Consider the following 20547-nt stretch of genomic DNA (forward strand, 5'->3'; position numbering starts at 1 on the left):
TTGCACTGTAGCAACTGACATGGGTTCTAGTTTGCTAAGTCAAGGTTTGACTGTTTCTCCCTGGCGGAGTCTGTACAGCCTACTTGGGTACAGGGAATTGCATCCTCTGTACAGGGTATAGTTTAGGTTTCTTCCTCTTAGAGAGGATGTTACAATCTGCGGCACCGTCTTCCTCACATAAGCGTAGGAGAATGACGCCACAACTTCAGGAAAATAAGCCAGATTTTGACTGTAGTTCCCAGAATGAAGGTAATTTAGCGGTGAATTCTGACATGGATGCTCCTTCGGTTGTGGAGGAGATTCATTCGGTTCGCCAGAGTGTGGAGGAATTAATACAAGCTGTGTGTCAGGTACTTCACTTTCCTAAGTAAGAGGTTCCTCATGTTGCACAAGCTCCTCTTTTTACACGGAGAAGGAAAAAAAAAAAAGATTCTTTTTCCTGGCTTCTTCCCTATTGGAAGATTTGTTTTCAGAGCCTTGGACTTCCCCCAGATAGCAAGTTCCAAGTATTTCGGTGACTGCAGTCGGTTTATCCTTTTCCTACTGAAGTTTTTGCTAAATGGTAGACGCTTCCACGCGTGGATGCTGCAGTTACAATGTTAGCCAAGTTAACTACTATTCCTTTTCCTAACATTGCCACTCTTAAGGATGGTACAGACCATTGGGTTAAGGCCGTCCTTAAATTCATTTTCGTGGCAGCATGTGCCTCTTTCAGGCCTGCTTTGGCATCTGTGCGGGTTCACAAAGCAGTAGAACGCTGGTCAAAACAACGTTTTCAGGGTTTGTTGGCAGGCAGGCCTTCCTCTGAACTGCTTCCATTAGTGGAGCAAATTCAGACGGCGATAGATTATTTACGAGAGGCAGCTACATACGCGGGACTGATTGGTGCACGTATATCTGCCTCTGCAGTTTCGGCTTGTCGTATTCTCTGCCTTAAGTCCTGGAAGGCTGATGGGGAGTCTGAAAAGGTTCTTGAGACCATACTGTTTTCTGGGGGTCTTTTGTTTGGACCTCAGCTTGACTCCATTATCAGTTAAGCTACAGGTGGAAAGGGCATTTTTCTCCCAGTTAATGCTCCCAAACAAAGATTATCCAAATTCCAGTCCTTTCAGTCCTCAGGAAGGATTCGGGGTTAATATTCCTCAGGCCAATTTTCTACAGGCCAGTCATCCGCCCCTAGAGGTGGTGTGCAGCGGGGACGGCAGGCCTGGTCTGGGCGACGTCCAGCTGCAAAGCCTGCAGACAAACAGTCTGCATGACAGGTTTTTTTGCTCCTCCGCTGTCAGTGGTAGGAGCCCGTCTTCTGCGGTTCAGGGATCAATGGTGTCAGTCCACTATCGATGTCTGGATTCGGGGAGTGGTGAACCAGGGTTACAAGATCGATCTGCTCGGTCTTCCTCACAGACGATTCTTCACCACAGGGCTTCTGTCTTGTCCGAGGAAACGATTGGCTTTAACAGAAGCGATTCAATCCCTTCTTTCATCTGGAGTGATTATTCCGGTTCCCTATTCTCAAAGAGGTTTGGGGTTTTATTACAATCTTTTTCTTGTGACAAAACCAGACGGCTCCTTTAGAACGATTCTCAATCTAAAGTATTTCAATACACAGGTCAGTGTGCCCAGCTTCAAGATGGAGTCTTTACGCTCGGTCATTCTCGGCATGGAACAGGGAGAATTTATGGTGGCTCTAGACATCAAGGATGCATATCTCCATGTGCCTATTTGGAAGGGTCATCAGTCCCTGTTGAGGTTTGCAGTTCGGTCAGAGCACTTCCAATTTCAGGCTCTCCCGTTCGGTCTCGCCACAGCTCCACGTATCTTCACCAAGATCATGGCGGTTATGGCTGCTCTGCTAAGGGCCAAGGGAATTACAATCATCCCTTACCTGGATGATCTACTTTTAAAGGCAGATTTTTCAGAGAAGCTTCTGTTGGTGCATATTCAGGTAGTAATCCAGACCCTGGAGTCGCACGGTTGGATTATCAACTTCAAAAAATCCAAGTTGATCCTATCCCAGCGGATGGTGTTTCTGGGTCTCTTATTCGATACCCGTCTGAGACGGTTGTTCTTTCCTCAGGACAAGATCCTAGCCTTGCAGAGGATGGTGAAATCCCTGTTGGTGGCAAGGAGACCTTCCATTCATTTTGCAATGAGACTTCTGGGCAAGATGGTATCGTGATTCGAAGCGATGCAGTTTGCTCAGTTCCATGCACGACAGTTTCAATTGGAACTCCTGTCGCAATGGAACAAATCCGATCAGAATCTGGCTAGCCAGGTTTTTCGCCTGTCTCCGCAGACGCATTGTCACACTTTTACACAGAGAATATCACTGACTGGTATTAGCGCTACTAACCTGAGAGGTGCGGAGTCTAACACACCACCGGTGTTCACCAGGGACCCCCGCAAGGAGGTTTGGGCTTTGCTGCGTGCGATGTGCAGGTCGCAGTTCTCCCAGGAAGTCACCAGTGCAGCGAATGGAGGGTAGTCAGACAGGCCGAGTCGAAACCAAGGAAGCGAGGTACCACGGAGAGCAGGCAAGAGTAGTCAGGGACGGTCTAAAGGTCAATACCAGTGCGGGCAACGAAGTACAAGGGAAATCTGGAAGAGAGGTCAAACAAGCCAAGGAGTCTATACACAGGAGGTCAGGAACAGGAAATATAAATTAAATGCTGGAGCTGGTTAGAACCAATACTCTAGCACCCTAATAGTTTAAATAGGGGCAGTCAGGAAGCCCTATGGAGGAAGTTCCGGCGATCAGTCTCAGCTGATCGCCGGGAAGCGTCTGGGTTGCCTGGCAACCGAAGCGGCGCATGCGCTAGAGCCGCGATCACGTGATCGCTATTGGAGCTCCATCTCCAATACAAAAGTCCCTTTCTCCTTTTTCTGTTTGAGTATATTTTAAGTCGTTTGACTGGGTTTTGTTTGGTGGCGCCTCCCCTTATATGATGATGTGGGAATGTTTGGTGGCGCCTCCCCTTATATGATGATGTGGGAATGTTTGGTGGCGCCTCCCCTTATATGATGATGTGGGAATGTTTGGTGGCGCCTCCCCTTATATGATGATGTGGGAATGTTTGGTGGCACCTCCCCTTATATGATGATGTGGGAATGTTTGGTGGCACCTCCCCTTATATGATGATGTGGGAAATATAATATTATTAAACGTGGGGAGAGGATAACATAGTTATCCTGTGCAGGAAAAACTATTTACGTGGGTAAATGGACAATGTTACTGGCTAAAGAGGCTTCTGGCTACGCTGCGGGATGGGCAATGTGTATGCTTGGGAAACATTACTAGCCACGTGTCTTTTTCCTGGTGTTCTCCAATGTAGCTGTGTAAATTGCGTGTACCTGTGGCAGGGGCTATGTAAAGTGCTTGGTAATGGGCTTATGTTATATTTTAAGCCAGTCTTTTATCTGTTCAACTAATAATTCATATTTGCTATATGCATATATAATTGTAATAAAGTGTTCATAGTTTGCAATCTGAAATTAATCAACTGAACAACTTGAAATCATTCATACTATGAAAATGTTGGGCCGTTATAGTATGCTTCTCAATTTAAAATAATATGTCTGTTTCCACACATTTATTTCCAGCAGGTAGGCACAGAAGCAGGGATATCACGGAGGGATGTGACATTTTATACCCAGAAATAGAAATTAACAACTTCCCACAAGACTCTCCAGAAGAAAACCCTATTGCCCTAAATATACATCCAATACTTCACAGTGCAGATATATTATCTGACCCCTCTGATCATGTGATATATTCTCCTGATAACTCGGATATTGTTAGAAATAGTACAGCTCATACAGGGGATAGACTCTTTCCCTGTTTTGAATGTGGTAAATGTTTTATGCATCAGTCGGTCCTTGTTAGACATCAGAAAACTCACACAGTTGACAAACCATTTCCATGCTCTGAGTGTGGGAAATGTTTTGCACAGAAATCAACTCTAGTTAAACATCAGAAAATTCACATAGGTGAGAAGTCATTTCCATGCTCTGAATGTGGAAAATATTTCATACAAAAATCAGATCTTCTTAAACATCAAAGAACTCACACAGGTGAGAAGCCATTTCTATGTTCCGAGTGTGGGAAATGTTTTGCACAGCAATCACATCTTGTTCAACATCAGAAATTTCACATAGGTGAGAAGCCATTTACATGCTCTGAATGTGGAAAAAGTTTTATACAAAAATCAGATCTTCTTAAACATCAAAGAACTCACACAGGTGAGAAGCCATTTCCATGTTCTGAATGTGGGAAATGTTTTACAGATAAATCCAATCTTCTTAAACATCAGAGAATTCACACAGGTGAGAAGCCATTTTCATGTTCTGAATGTGGGAAATGTTTTACAGATAAATCCAATCTTCTTAAACATCAGAGAATTCACACAGGTGAGAAGCCATTTTCATGTTCTGAATGTGGGAAATGTTTTACAGATAAATCCAATCTTCTTAAACATCAGAATTCACACAGGTGAGAAGCAATTTTCATGTTGTGAATGTGGGAAATGTGTTGCACAAAAATCAAATCTTGTTACACATAAGAAAATTCATACAAATTAAAAAAAGGAAAGCAATACTTACATAATTATACATACATGGTGGGCAACTTAAAGCTCTATTCTATTTCCAGGAGAGAGAGAAAGAAGTGTGTATAGGAGTGGAGTCACTCAAATGGCCAAAAGTTTTTATAATTTATAACTTTATTGATTAATGTATATAATATAGTAACATTGGGAAATAATTCCATTAAAGAACTAATAGCGAAATGTTAAAATAGAGTGTGAAGTGTATATATCATAAATGTGTCAAACTGTTAAGAAGGTAGAAGAAACTACCCAGCTGCACTGCTGGTCGAAATGATAACATCTTAACTAGTTTATTTCAGGCTGGAATAAACTAGTTAATATGTTATCATTTCGCTCTTAGTTCTTTAATGGAATTATTTCCCAATGTTACTATAGTCTATACATTAATCAATAAAGTTTAAATTTTTTAAAGGATTTTGGCCATTTGAGTGCCTCCACTCCTATACACACTCCTTTCTCTCTCTCCTGGAAATAGTACTGACCTTTACAGAGTGTGTGAGTGCACCCTCCATTGAAAACCAGGAGGAAAAAAAAATCATTCCTTTATTAGAAAATTTAAAAGGAGTATAAATGGCTAGCTTGGTGCGGTGCAATTTCGATTATTTAAACTTAAAGCTCTAGTAACACAGTATGTTGACATGTTCTATGGTCATACGAGGAATGCATGTCATCAATGTAAGACTGGAAGATATTGCTCATGTGTGGAACTTTTTGCAGCTTCCTTCATGTTAAATATTGGCATCTCTCGCCACAGTTATAACAGACCACATGGTTGCTACAATAGGAACCTAAGTAATATATATTGTTAGCACTGGATTGGATAATGTGGCTTTTGGTACATTGCTGCATTATATTTGGTCATACTCTCTAAATTCATTTAGTTATTTCTGTAATCTGTTAGTATCTTACTGGATCACTTATGAAGCTGCATTGATGTGGGTCTACAGTGCACTTTTAACTTGGATATGTATATTCCTTGCTGAATGTGTTCTAGGTGCACTCATGCTCCATGTGTTTACCTGCATTTGAAATTAACATATTGTTTTTTCGGGAGAGATTTTTAGTGGGTGGATGCGAAGCCTTTTCCCCCTCTGCAAAGGGACTAGAAATTTGCTTAGAGGTGGTGAATGTCAAGTCTATATTTTTAAATGTGACACCTTTTGCAGATTCCAGGCGCAGGTTGTACATAAAACTCATTTATAGGGGCCTAAATAAGCGTGATATAAAAACATTCAAACACACAAATATAAAATGTAGTGATAAAGTGCTGATGTCCCCTGACTCTTAGTTTAAGACATAAATGAAGCCTGAATGAGCACTATTTTTGAAGAAACAATTAAAGGTTGACTTTTTAGTGTACAGTGGTTATAAAATAAGCAGGATTTGAGGCATAATTTTCACAATTTCATTAATGCAAATTTACGTCATTGCTCACAAAAGAGCTCTCCCTTCTTATAGTTCCCAAAAGCGTGTATCTGTGTATGATTAAATCCCATACTTGCCTACTCTCTCCGAATGTCCGAGGAGTCCTCCCAGACTTCTAAAACAGCAAAGACCCTTTCCGACTGCAGTGGAGTTAGGGCTTAATGCCATGAGTTGTGTCATCAGGCCTCATCCCACACTGCCATGAATATCTGTATTAGGTAGCAGTGGGCAAGGCCACTGTGATATTATTGCATCACTATGCCCCCTCCCACACTTGCCACCTGAGATGCAGTGGGGGAGGTATTACAAGTTGGCAAGTATGTTAAATCTCTGTGGGGCTTCATTTTTTCCCTGTTGGCAAATTACCTCCAGTGGAACCAGCAATTGTCTGATTTGATTTTTCCTGATACAAACATTACCGGTAAACACATTCCTCATCTCCTTACAGCAGCTGAATGTCATGTACCTTCTAGATTGGAAGTACCTATCTCACCTTCTCTTATTGTATTGATTCAGAAAGTTAAGTACATTTATTTAATTGACATCTCTTTTCATTTACATATTGAACAAATTATTTGGTGTTAAGATATGGAACACAGGAAACCGATGCTTCAGACTCTCCTTATTCAGGCAACAGGCAGTGTTTTAAGGCGGGTCCCATATTTGCTTTATATGAGGGCATATTTGATTAAGGAGGGGTTGGACCTATGTGGTCCTTCCAGAGACCTGTCCTGAGTGGAAACTCTTTGGCAGTGTACAGATAAATAAAGGTACAAGATGCACCAAAACAAAGACATGTATTACCAAGAGGACACATCTAACTTTACTAAAAGCACAAAATCAGTGAGCGTCTTAAGAGTTAGTATCACAATCACACTCAGTTTGGGTTACGTCACTCAGATACACCTATATCTCACAGTAGTGAGAATACAGCCTATGAATACTGTATGAACCAGTAAACGGTGGTAGTCATTGTTCTTATGACTACAAAGCCGACAAGATTTATACAGACGGGAAAATGGCAATCAGTATAATCGCGATATGTACAAAATACACACAACAGACAGCCGACATCCGTGCTATAATCCCCGACAGCAGAAAATGCCGGCAGTGTGATTGACGTTAATTAACACAACAACACTGCCGGCATTAAGGTGGCAATGAGAGGAGCCGGCGGCTGGATCATGTCAAACCGTTACATTAAAAAGAAATGTCATATAAAAAGCAGTTAGGGTTTTTACTAAGGGTTTTACATGATCCAGGCAATGGTTCCTCTCATTGCCCCCTTAATGTCGGCAATATGAGTGTCGCCCTTTTAAGAGACGGCATTTTCTGCTGTTGGGGTTTATAGCACGGATGTTGGCTGTCAGTTTTTAAGTGTGTATTTTGTACATGTCGTGATTATACTAATCGACATTTTCGTGTTTGGATAAAATCTAGTCGGCTTTCTTGTCATCGGAATCAAGTACTCCACCCCCCAGGAACATCACTGAGCGCCATGAATTGATCTGCTGTAGTATAAAGATGCCCACACACCTTAAAGTATTAGTATATTTCTAGACTTTCAGTTGTCGTTATTGCTGTGCAAGTTAAAGTACATTGCTGGCCTATGTTTTATAATACCTCATATACTGTTTATTGTAGTTTACAGTGACTAATGGAATGTGTTTTTGATTTAACCTCATTTTTGTGTGTGTATGTATATATACTTTTTATTCTTTATATGGTAATGTCAAAACAGTTCAGTGCTTATATGGATATGACATACAGTTATTTAGTCACTTCACAAATAAGGTAATAAAATCTGTAATTACCAACCAAGTTGACTGTGTTTTTATTATGATTATTTAATCAGGAGTAATAAGATAATGGAACAGCTGACAAAGGGTATTAAAGTTATTTTATCGTTTACCAATAATCATTGTCTATGCGATTTGTGTAGTTCCAACTCACAAAGCGATTTGTTAGCAAAAGCAAAAGAATAACAATTAAATAAGTACAGCCGATACATACTCTGCACCCTGCTGGTTCCAGCTTACAGTCTTTCAATCCTGAAGTCTGTGGTCAAAGAAACTACATGCTGGTCCCAGAGCCCCTGCTTATATACACTCAGTGATACAGTGAAAACAATACAGATGATTTGGCATGCTTCCATAGGTTCAGGCTTCAGGAAGATGCCTCTGTTGCCAGCCTCCCTCTCCCAATGTTTTCATACCCTCCTAGGATCCGGGCACAGTCGACGCAGGCTGTGTCCGTCCTCCTGATCTGACAGTCAGATAGACTGCAGACACTGCATGAGGAGGGGTGGCAGAAGGTAAGTGAACCCTCTCCCAGCACAATGCTGTGTGAGAGGGATAGAAAATCGTACTTTGTCCCTGAGCAGGCTGCTTCTTACTAGGAGCAGTCATTCTATAAAAAAAAAAAAAAATTATATTTTTAGCTCAGGAGACAGGGTCAGGCAAGGGTCACTAAGATAGTGAAGCCCTGCTAGGCACTGGGTTGTTGAATGTTACCAATTCAGTGCTGGGCCCTGGGGGAATCAATTACTCTTCCTCCATGGTAGTCTCTCAAAATTATGTGTGCAGACACCAGAATAAACAGCCATTTTATAGCTCCCCTTTTCTGTCCTGAGTCCTGATAGAAAGGTTTGGGGATTGTTATTTTTAAAAGTTTATTTTTACTCTGTGGGGCTTTTATTGGCTGTATTGCAGGCTCACTTTCTGTTCAGTATTGTGGGCTGCTTGTTATTTAAATTGTGTTTTGTTACACTGTTTATTACACTGTTTTGTTTGTGTTTTGTCCCATCTGTTAACATGTCAGAAGGGGAAAAGCCATGCGCGGTAAAGCTGGTGTTACATCAATGTTGAGTTTCACCTGGGCTGTCGGTCACGTAAAGCTACCATCAGGTCAGTCAGGCGCGCAGGCTCTGTGCGCAGCCTGCTGGTCCTCAGAGAGCATACCGTGTAATACAGCAGCTGCTGCTTTACATACGGCAACACATGCCTGGGTTCGGTCCTTCTCCAATACAGTGGTTGAACTTGCTCAGTTGTTGCTGTCACAGGCTGTGGTCGCTCCATCTTCTGATTCTGCTTGCACTGTAGCAACTGACATGGGTTCTAGTTTGCTAAGTCAAGGTTTGACTGTTTCTCCCTGGCGGAGTCTGTACAGCCTGCTTGGGTACAGGGAATTGCATCCTCTGTACAGGGTTATAGTTTAGGTTTCTTCCTCTTAGAGAAGATGTTACAATCTGCGGCACCGTCTTCCTCACATAAGCGTAGGAGGACGGCGCCACAACTTCAGGAAAATAAGCCAGATTTTGACTGTAGTTCCCAGAATAAAGGTAATTTAGCGGTGAATTCTGACATGGATGCTCCTTCGGTTGTGGAGGAGATTCATTCGGTTCGCCAGAGTGTGGAGGAATTAATACAAGCTGTGTGTCAGGTACTTCACTTTCCTAAGTAAGAGGTTCCTCATGTTGCACAAGCTCCTCTTTTTACACGGAGAAGGAAAAAAAAAAAAAGATTCTTTTTCCTGGCTTCTTCCCTATTGGAAGATTTGTTTTCAGAGCCTTGGACTTCCCCAGATAGCAAGTTCCAAGTATTTCGGTGACTGCAGTCGGTTTATCTTTTTCCTACTGAAGTTTTTGCTAAATGGTAGACGCTTCCACGCGTGGATGCTGCAGTTACAATGTTAGCCAAGTTAACTACTATTCCTTTTCCTAACATTGCCACTCTTAAGGATGGTACAGACCATTGGGTTAAGGCCGTCCTTAAATTCATTTTCGTGGCAGCATGTGCCTCTTTCAGGCCTGCTTTGGCATCTGTGTGGGTTCACAAAGCAGTAGAACGCTGGTCAAAACACCGTTTTCAGGGTTTGTTGGCAGGCAGGCCTTCCTCTGAACTGCTTCCATTAGTGGAGCAAATTCAGACGGCGATAGATTATTTACGAGAGGCAGCTACATACGCGGGACTGATTGGTGCACGTATATCTGCCTCTGCAGTTTCGGCTTGTCGTATTCTCTGCCTTAAGTCCTGGAAGGCTGATGGGGAGTCTGAAAAGGTTCTTGAGACCATACTGTTTTCTGGGGGTCTTTTGTTTGGACCTCAGCTTGACTCCATTATCAGTCAAGCTACAGGCGGAAAGGGCATTTTTCTCCCAGTTAATGCTCCCAAACAAAGATTATCCAAATTCCAGTCCTTTCAGTCCTCAGGAAGGTTTTGGGGTTAATATTCCTCAGGCCAATCTTCTACAGGCCAGTCATCCGCCCCTGGAGGTGGTTTGCAGCGGGGACGTCAGGCCTGGTCTGGGCGACGTCCAGCTGCAAAGCCTGCAGACAAACAGTCTGCATGGCAGGTTTTTTTGCTCCTCCACTGTCAGTGGTAGGAGCCCGTCTTCTGCGGTTCAGGGATCAATGGTGTCAGTCCACTATCGATGTCTGGATTCGGGGAGTGGTGAACCAGGGTTACAAGATCGATCTGCTCGGTCTTCCTCACAGACGATTCTTCACCACAGGGCTTCTGTCTTGTCCGAGGAAACGATTGGCTTTAACAGAAGCGATTCAATCCCTTCTTTCATCTGGAGTGATTATTCCGGTTCCCCATTCTCAAAGAGGTTTGGGGTTTTATTACAATCTTTTTCTTGTGACAAAACCAGACGGCTCCTTTAGAACGATTCTCAATCTAAAGTATTTCAATACACAGGTCAGAGTGCCCAGCTTCAAGATGGAGTCTTTACGCTCGGTCATTCTCGGCATGGAACAGGGAGAATTTATGGTGGCTCTAGACATCAAGGATGCATATCTCCATGTGCCTATTTGGAAGGGTCATCAGTCCCTGTTGAGGTTTGCAGTTCGGTCAGAGCACTTCCAATTTCAGGCTCTCCCGTTCGGTCTCGCCACAGCTCCACGTATCTTCACCAAGATCATGGCGGTTATGGCTGCTCTGCTAAGGGCCAAGGAAATTACAATCATCCCTTACCTGGATGATCTACTTTTAAAGGCAGATTTTTCAGAGAAGCTTCTGTTGGTGCATATTCAGGTAGTAATCCAGACCCTGGAGTCGCACGGTTGGATTATCAACTTCAAAAAATCCAAGTTGATCCCATCCCAGCGGATGGTGTTTCTGGGTCTCTTATTCGATACCCGTCTAAGACGGTTGTTCTTTCCTCAGGACAAGATCCTAGCCTTGCAGAGGATGGTGAAATCCCTGTTGGTGGCAAGGAGACCTTCCATTCATTTTGCAATGAGACTTCTGGGCAAGATGGTTTCGTGATTCGAAGCGATGCAGTTTGCTCAGTTCCATGCACAACAGTTTCAATTGGAACTCCTGTCGCAATGGAACAAATCCGATCGGAATCTGGCTAGCCAGGTTTTTCGCCTGTCTCCGCAGACGCATTGTCACACTTTTACACAGAGAATATCACTGACTGGTATTAGCGCTACTAACCTGAGAGGTGCGGAGTCTAACACACCACCGGTGTTCACCAGGGACCCCCGCAAGGAGGTTTGGGCTTTGCTGCGTGCGATGTGCAGGTCGCAGTTCTCCCAGGAAGTCACCAGTGCAGCGAATGGAGGGTAGTCAGACAGGCCGAGTCGAAACCAAGGAAGCGAGGTACCACGGAGAGCAGGCAAGAGTAGTCAGGGGACGGTCTAAAGGTCAATACCAGTGCGGGCAACGAAGTACAAGGGAAATCTGGAAGAGAGGTCAAACAAGCCAAGGAGTCTATACACAGGAGGTCAGAACAGGAAATATAAATTAAATGCTGGAGCTGGTTAGAACCAATACTCTGGCACCCTAATAGTTTAAATAGGGGCAGTCAGGAAGCCCTATGGAGGAAGTTCCGGCGATCAGTCTCAGCTGATCGCCGGGAAGCGTCTGGGTTGCCTGGCAACCGAAGCGGCGCACGCGCTAGAGCCGCGATCACGTGATCGTGTCCCATTGCCTAGCAACGGGACGCCTCTTCCGGGCAGAAAGTGTCCGTCTCCGGCACCCAGCGGAGGTGCGGAGACGGCACCTGACACGCATTAGTTGCTGATCTGGTGGCTACACAGGCAGAATCTCACCAGGGGACGCTTGTTCTCAATTTAGAATTGGATTCTGATAACAACATATGCCAGCCTTCGGAGTTGGGGGGCTGTATGTCTTCAGGCTCGGTTTCAGGGGGCTTTGGACTCAGAAGGAATCCAAACTTCCAATAAATGTCTTAGAACTGCGCGCAGTGTTTCATGCTCTAAGAGGTGCGCAACACTTGCTGCAGGGAAAGCCAGTAAAGATTCAATCAGACAATGTCACAGCAGTGGCATATCTCAACCATCAGGGCGGCACAGGAGTCCCTTGGCCATGAGGGAGACTCACAGGATATTTCTGGTGGCCGAAGCTCACGTTTCGGCACTCGTGGCCATCTTCATTCCCGGAATAGAAAATTGGGAAGCAGACTTCCTAAGCAGGCAGAGTCTGCATCCGGGGGAATGGTCTCTCCATCCGGAGGTGTTTCAACAGTTAATGGTGAAATGGGGTCAACCGGATATCGACATGATGGCATCTCGGTTTAATCACAAGGTTTCCCGCTACTGTTCCCGTGCAAGAGATCCCGGGGCAGTCACGGTAGACGCTATGTCCCTCCCTTGGAGGTACCGCTTAGTACCTTTTTCCTCCGATAGCCATGCTTCCACGATACTGAAAAAGTTGGAGAGAGGGTGTTCTAGTGCTTCTAGTGGCGCCGGTTTGGCTGCGCAGGGCCTGGTACACCGATGTGCTCTTCATGGCAGGAGGTCGGTTGTCGCGTTTGTCAATACGACCAGACCTGCTAACCCAGGGTCCCTTTTGTCATCAAAGTTTGCAATGTCTGGCTTTAACGGCGTGGCTGTTGAGGCCAGGATCCTAAGAGCTAAGGGTTTTTCGGATTGGGTGGTGCAAACCGTGCTCGAAAACCGGCTTCGGCCAAAATATATCATCGTGTCTGGAGGTCGGTTGGTGGGAAAAGAAGGGATATCCTATGTCTTTTCATCTGGCCAGGTTACTGAGGTTCTTGCAGAATGGCTTGGATGCAGGTTTGCGTCTTAGTTCTCTTAAGGGTCAGGTGTCAGCTCTTTCGATCTTCTTTCAAAGAAAACTTGCTGTCATACCTGATGTGCAAACTTTCATTCAAGGTGTTCTCCATGTTCAACCTCCTTATGTTCCTCCGGTTCCACCATGGGATTTGAATTTGGTGTTGAGGGCTTTACAGCATCCACCGTTTGAGCCCTTGAATATGGTGGATTTCAAATTTCTAACTTTTTCTTTTGGCCATTTCTACGGCACGCAGAGTTTCAGAGCTTGCTGCTTTGTCTTGCAAGCCTCCTCTGCTAGTTTTTCATGAGGATAGGGCAGTTCTTCGACCCAAGCCCACCTTTCTTTCCTAAGGTTGTATCTAAGTTTCATTTGAATCAGGACATTGTTATTCTGGCTCTGATTCCTCGTCTTCTGATAACGATGAGTCTATTCGTTATCTTGATGTTGTTCGTGCCTTGCGAATTTATGTTAAAAGATCTCAGAAATTACGCAAAACTGAGGATCTTTTCATTCTTTATGATGCTCACAAAAGAAGCTTGCCAGCTTCTAAAGTGACCATTGCTAGGTGCATTACGGCTGTTATCCGCCAGGCTTACAACGGGGCTGGGGAGCCTGTTCCAGATAATCTACGGGTGCATTCTAAAAGATCTGTAAGTGCTTCCTGGGCGGCCCGCCATGGTGCTTTCAGTGAACAATTGTGTAAAGCGGCCACGTGGTTTTCTGTACACACTTTCACAAAGTTTTACAGATTTAATGTATTTGCCTCTAGGGATGCAAGTTTTGGGAGAAAGGTGCTTCGGGCCGTTTCTTCTGAGCGTTCCCTCCCGTGAGACAGCTTTGGGATGTCCCCAAGGTCCCGGGGTCCCCCAAGGATGTCAGAGAAAATGGGATTTTTATACTTATGTAAAATCTGTTTCTCTTAATCTATTGGGGGACACCGGGCGCCCACCCTTAACACTCTTGTTTCTACTTCTGTTTGACATGTTGTCTGGTTGTTAAGACAATGATGTGTTGTTAAGTTTATTCTTTTTTTCTTTGGTTTCTCTCTATCTCCCTTTCTGCGGGCTTGGTTAAGCATAGACTGGCCTCTAGCAGGAGGTGGGCTATAGAGGGGGTGGAGCCAGAGCTTTGTTTAACTAAAGTTAAAGTGCCAGTGTTCGCCTGTCCCTACTCTATACCCCAAGGTCCCGGTGTCCCCCAATGGATTAAGAGAAACGGATTTTACGTTAGTATAAAAATCCCATTATTCTCTAATATATGTCCCCCTTTGCTTATGACCACATTGTCTGTAGATCTTAGTCAGGATACCATCAAAGAGAGTCACAATCCTAGAAACAATTTTCTTTTACTATGGAGCTCAGAGACAACCTTTTGTATGCCCTTCAAGGGTGCGATAGAACATGTATCAACAATATAGAATATTCTACTACAGTTCTTCATGCCTAACATGATCATCTGTCCAAAGCATGTCTTTTAGCTCAGACAACATTTAAATAATGTATGTTCACCAATAACATCATCCTATGTCTATCAACGTCATTAACGATCTCTTTCAACTTGTATTAGTATATACACTCTATTAATATCAACAGTTCTTTTCATCAACATTTGTGGGGCGGGCTATTGGCTGTTCGTTCTTCCCAGTTTCCCAATAATCAAGTTTCTTTGTATGTGAAATAGTGATCGGCCTGCTGAATATCGGGAGACTCCAAACTAAGGGACCTAGTTGTGTTACTGTTCCCCTACTGGCCTCCCGCCCCATTATTCAGGTACCTCAGGAATATTTAGTGGAAAGAGAACTTGTCCTACTTGATATCTTTGAGGCACGTGACAGCACACCCAGCACTCAGTTTGGTTTAAAACTTTACCCACCAAAGAATGATAATCATTCTCAAGGATGCCCGCTCAAGTCTGAATATCACTGATTGGCATCGCTGGATGCACCTTCCTCTCACTATGGGGTCAATGTACTTACGGGCGCAATACTCCTCAGACAATAGCCCCTCACACTGTCTCTGAGCTCCAAGGTTAGCAAATTTTCCTATACTCCTGAACTGATTAGACTAATTGGGTGGACTGATTTTGCTAACAACTTCTCCTTCATCCCCAACTCCTCAATATCACTACCTGAACCAGCCTCTGTCACTTGTTCACAATTGAAAGAATTGACTGCCCTGAAAAGATAATGAGATGAAAGAAACACGGGACAGGGAAAAACAGAAAAAACTGCTACTTCATGCTGGACAACAGTCTTTGCAAACTCCTTGGCTCAGGTGTTGTTAACTGCAATCGGGGTCTCCCAGAACAGATTCACAAGTGTAATTGGAACCTTCTCCGGGTGTTGACTCCTTTGCAGTGGATGGAATGGGCACCAGTGTCTCTCTGCTACCACTAAGAACGTGATGCTGGTCGTCAACACTTGGTACCTGTCTGTCAAACAACCTGAGCGCAGGAAATTACAGTTCCACAACATACTCTCCCAGTCCAACATCATAACAGCGATAACACCTCAGGAGACAGTGTTTCGCTTTGTTGCTGTCTCACTATTTGCTTTTCCTTTCAAGATCTAAAACAGTCTCCATTATAAACTCATTGTAAGAAAAGTCAAAAACATTTCAAAAGACGACAGGTTAAGAGGCAGTGTAGGAGTGATTTTGATATTGGGGAGGACTAGTGGCCAAAGCTACCAGCCACTCCAATCAATTCAACCATCATTCTATCCAATTCGTTCTAGCTAGTACCGTTACTCTATTTTTCCCACTGGTTTGTGGCTGATCGAAAGTATGTAACTTCCTATCACTGCTCATACATTATAAAGTTATTACCAATAAAACGAATACCCCTATCACTTTCTATATCTCTAGGGATACCACATCTATTAACAAAAACCCTGAGTATGATACAGCAATATATTAGAAACATTTCAATAAACCTTTACCCAGATATATTTCATCGGTACACCAGTATATACTTCAGGATCCTGCAAGGTGGTAATTGGATGAAGTGGATTTGCTTTATCTGGAGAAAGTCCACCTGTAGGAGGTGTATGGGATGGCTCTATTGGTATTGACATTTTTTCTCAATCAAATAAGACAGGACATTGCCTTCCTACTAGCTTGAGAAGAAACGTCTGATGCACACCAGTATGCTCTTACCAGCCAGCACATACCTTCTGTACCCAGCTGAGTCAGACCAGGTGCTGCTTGAGCTAGGCCTGGAAGATACACTCTGGAGGCTACAGGCCTACCTTGTCCATCACTCCAGGGTCCAACAAACTTCTGACCTCATCCCTTCACCTTACAGACTCTTTATTCTTCAGGTAACACAAATCTCATATATATTAACTAATTTATGTGTGTGTACAATTTAAAACAATAAAAAGGAAAACAAAACATTGATTTGTCAGTTGTCACATAAAATCCTGCTGTCCATTTGACAGCTATGTCCGCCCTGTTGTGAAAGTCATGTACACTCATGTGTTTAAGTGTTAACTAACTGCTACTTCAGTTGGTAACTGTGTCACTGTCACAAATCCTCCATGTCATGTGAGTTGTACTTATGTACTGCCATTATCATAAAATGTTCTTCAGTCGCCTTAACGTCGCCCACTATACTAGAAAAATACTGAAGACTAATATAGATCAATTGATTTACCTTCTGCCATTCACATGCCATTTTCAATCCCACACGTTCAGCTACTGCTTAAAAAAAAACCTGTTTAAAATCATCATCTTCTATCTACATTAAAACAAACCCCTAGCTACTTCTGTGACTATGGCAGTGTAGTGTATGTAACCCTGATTCTGTCTGACGTCAGTGTCAGTGATGACATGTAGGTACACAGTGATGACATGGTGATGGGCAGTGTCAGTGATGGGATGTAGGTACACAGTGATGACATGGTGATGGGCAGTGTCAGTGATGGGATGTAGGTACACAGTAATGACATGTAGTACACAGTGATGACATGGTGATGGGCAGTGTCAGTGATGACATGTAGGTACACAGTAATGACATGGTGATGGGCAGTGTCAGTGATGGGATGTAGTACACAGTAATGACACGGTGATGGGCAGTGTCAGTGATGACATGTAGGTACACAGTAATGACACGGTGATGGGCAGTGTCAGTGATGGGATGTAGGTACACAGTGATGACATGTAGGTACACAGTAATGACATGGTGATGGGCAGTGTCAGTGATGGGATGTAGGTACACAGTGATGACACGGTGATGGGCAGTGTCAGTGATGACATGTAGTACACAGTGATGACATGGTGATGGGCAGTGTCAGTGATGGGATGTAGGTACACAGTAATGACATGTAGGTACACAGTAATGACATGGTGATGGGCAGTGTCAGTGATGGGATGTAGGTACACAGTGATGACACGGTGATGGGCAGTGTCAGTGATGACATGTAGGTACACAGTGATGACATGTAGGTACACAGTAATGACACGGTGATGGGCAGTGTCAGTGATGGGATGTAGGTACACAGTAATGACATGGTGATGGGCAGTGTCAGTGATGGGATGTAGTACACAGTAATGACACGGTGATGGGCAGTGTCAGTGATGACATGTAGGTACACAGTGATGGGATGTAGTACACAGTAATGACATGGTGATGGGCAGTGTCAGTGATGGGATGTAGGTACACAGTGATGACATGGTGATGGGCAGTGTCAGTGATGACATGTAGTACACAGTAATGACATGTAGGTACACAGTGATGGGATGTAGTACACAGTAATGACATGGTGATGGGCAGTGTCAGTGATGACATGTAGGTACACAGTAATGACATGGTGATGGGCAGTGTCAGTGATGGGATGTAGGTACACAGTGATGACACGGTGATGGGCAGTGTCAGTGATGACATGTAGTACACAGTGATGACATGTAGGTACACAGTAATGACATGTAGGTACACAGTGATGACATGTAGGTACACAGTGATGACATGTAGTACACAGTAATGACATGTAGTACACAGTGATGACATGTAGTACACAGTGATGACATGTAGGTACACAGTGATGACATGTAGTACACAGTAATGACATGTAGTACAGTGATGACATGTAGTACACAGTGATGACATGTAGTACACAGTAATGACATGTAGTACACAGTGATGACATGTAGGTACACAGTAATGACATGTAGTACACAGTGATGACATGTAGTACACAGTAATGACATGTAGGTACACAGTGATGACATGTAGTACACAGTGATGTCATGTAGTACACAGTAATGACATGTAGTACACAGTAATGACATGTAGGTACACAGTGATGACATGTAGTACACAGTGAAGACATGTAGTACACAGTGATGACATGTAGGTACACAGTGATGACATGTAGTACACAGTAATGACATGTAGTACACAGTGATGTCATGTAGTACACAGTGATGACATGTAGTACACAGTGAAGACATGTAGTACACAGTGATGACATGTAGGTACACAGTGATGACATGTAGGTACACAGTGATGACATGTAGTACACAGTGATGTCATGTAGTACACAGTAATGACATGTAGTACACAGTGATGACATGTAGTACACAGTAATGACATGTAGTACACAGTGATGACATGTAGGTACACAGTGATGACATGTAGTACACAGTGATGACATGTAGGTACACAGTAATGACATGTAGTACACAGTGATGTCATGTAGTACACAGTAATGACATGTAGTACACAGTGATGACATGTAGGTACACAGTGATGTCATGTAGTACACAGTGATGACATGTAGTACACAGTGATGACATGTAGTACACAGTGATGTCATGTAGTACACAGTAATGACATGTAGTACACAGTGATGACATGTAGGTACACAGTGATGACATGTAGTACACAGTGATGACATGTAGTACACAGTGATGACATGTAGTACACAGTGATGACATGTAGGTACACAGTGATGACATGTAGTACACAGTGATGACATGTAGGTACACAGTAATGACATGTAGTACACAGTGATGTCATGTAGTACACAGTAATGACATGTAGTACACAGTAATGACATGTAGTACACAGTAATGACATGTAGTACACAGTGATGACATGTACACAGTGATGACATGTAGGTACAGTGATATACATTCAGTGTTAGTGTAATAATCAGAGAATGGAGGTCATACTGGGTGAGATCACTAATAGTGAACCAGAAGAAACAATAAAAGCTGTGAGTTCTGTCTGTCCCGTTACACCAGGATATTATGCAGTGAGAGGAGCCTGTTCCATACAGAGAACATCCATCTACAGCACCGTCATCAGTGACCGCACAGAGAGGAGGTTCGGATGGAACGCACGGACCGGAAGTGGGATGTACCAAAGACCGGAAGTCCGATTATACCTCACAGGCCGGAAGTGACGTATAGAGGAGACAGTCATGTGACTGGCAGCGGGTAATGACACTGATTATATCTCATTACATATCTGTGGTTTGTTATTGTATTTATATATCGTTATATAACCTCCCGTCCCGTATTATGGCAAAGTCTCCTTATACATCATGTACTGGGGATTTCAGTCCCTACAGTCTAATGGTGATTCTTATATTTATACCTATAGTATATACAGTGTCCTGTCCTTATATCTATATCTATAGTATATACAGTATCCTATCCTTACATCTATATCTATAGTATATACAGTGTCCTGTCCCTACATCTATATCTATAGTATATACAGTGTCCTGTCCCTACATCTATATCTATAGTATATACAGTGTCCTGTCCCTACATCTATATCTATAGTATATACAGTGTCCTGTCCTTATATCTATATCTATAGTATATACAGTGTCCTGTCCCTACATCTATATCTATAGTATATACAGTGTCCTGTCCTTACATCTATATCTATAGTATATACAGTGTCCTATCCCTACATCTATATCTATAGTATATACAGTGTCCTGTCCCTACATCTATATCTATAGTATATACAGTGTCCTATCCCTACATCTATATATATATATATAGTATATACAGTGTCCTGTCTTTATATCTATATCTATAGTATATACAGTGTCCTGTCCCTACATCTATATGTATAGTATATACAGTATCCTATCCCTACATCTATATCTATAGTATATACAGTGTCCTGTCCCTACATCTATATGTATAGTATATACAGTATCCTATCCCTACATCTATATCTATAGTATATACAGTGTCCTGTCCTTACATCTATATCTATAGTATATACAGTATCCTATCCCTACATCTATATCTATAGTATATACAGTGTCCTATCCCTACATCTATATCTATAGTATATACAGTGTCCTATCCCTACATCTATATCTATAGTATATACAGTGTCCTGTCCCTACATCTATATCTATAGTATATACAGTGTCCTATCCCTACATCTATATATATATATATAGTATATACAGTGTCCTGTCTTTATATCTATATCTATAG

At 43.0% G+C, this 20547-nt stretch overlaps 1 protein-coding gene across 1 annotated transcript in view; it reads left to right on the top strand.

The window, feature by feature from the left end:
* LOC142095492 (uncharacterized) overlaps positions 1-20547 on the top strand; it is a 69094-nt gene that overhangs the window by 14254 nt on the left and 34293 nt on the right. The window contains exon 3 of the mRNA XM_075178436.1: positions 3800-4475. Within this exon, the coding sequence (XP_075034537.1) occupies positions 3800-4475 (676 nt within the window). The remainder of the gene's footprint in view (positions 1-3799; positions 4476-20547) is intronic.

The sequence above is a fragment of the Mixophyes fleayi genome, chromosome 6 (assembly GCF_038048845.1).
Source record: "Mixophyes fleayi isolate aMixFle1 chromosome 6, aMixFle1.hap1, whole genome shotgun sequence".
NCBI lineage: Eukaryota > Metazoa > Chordata > Amphibia > Anura > Limnodynastidae > Mixophyes > Mixophyes fleayi.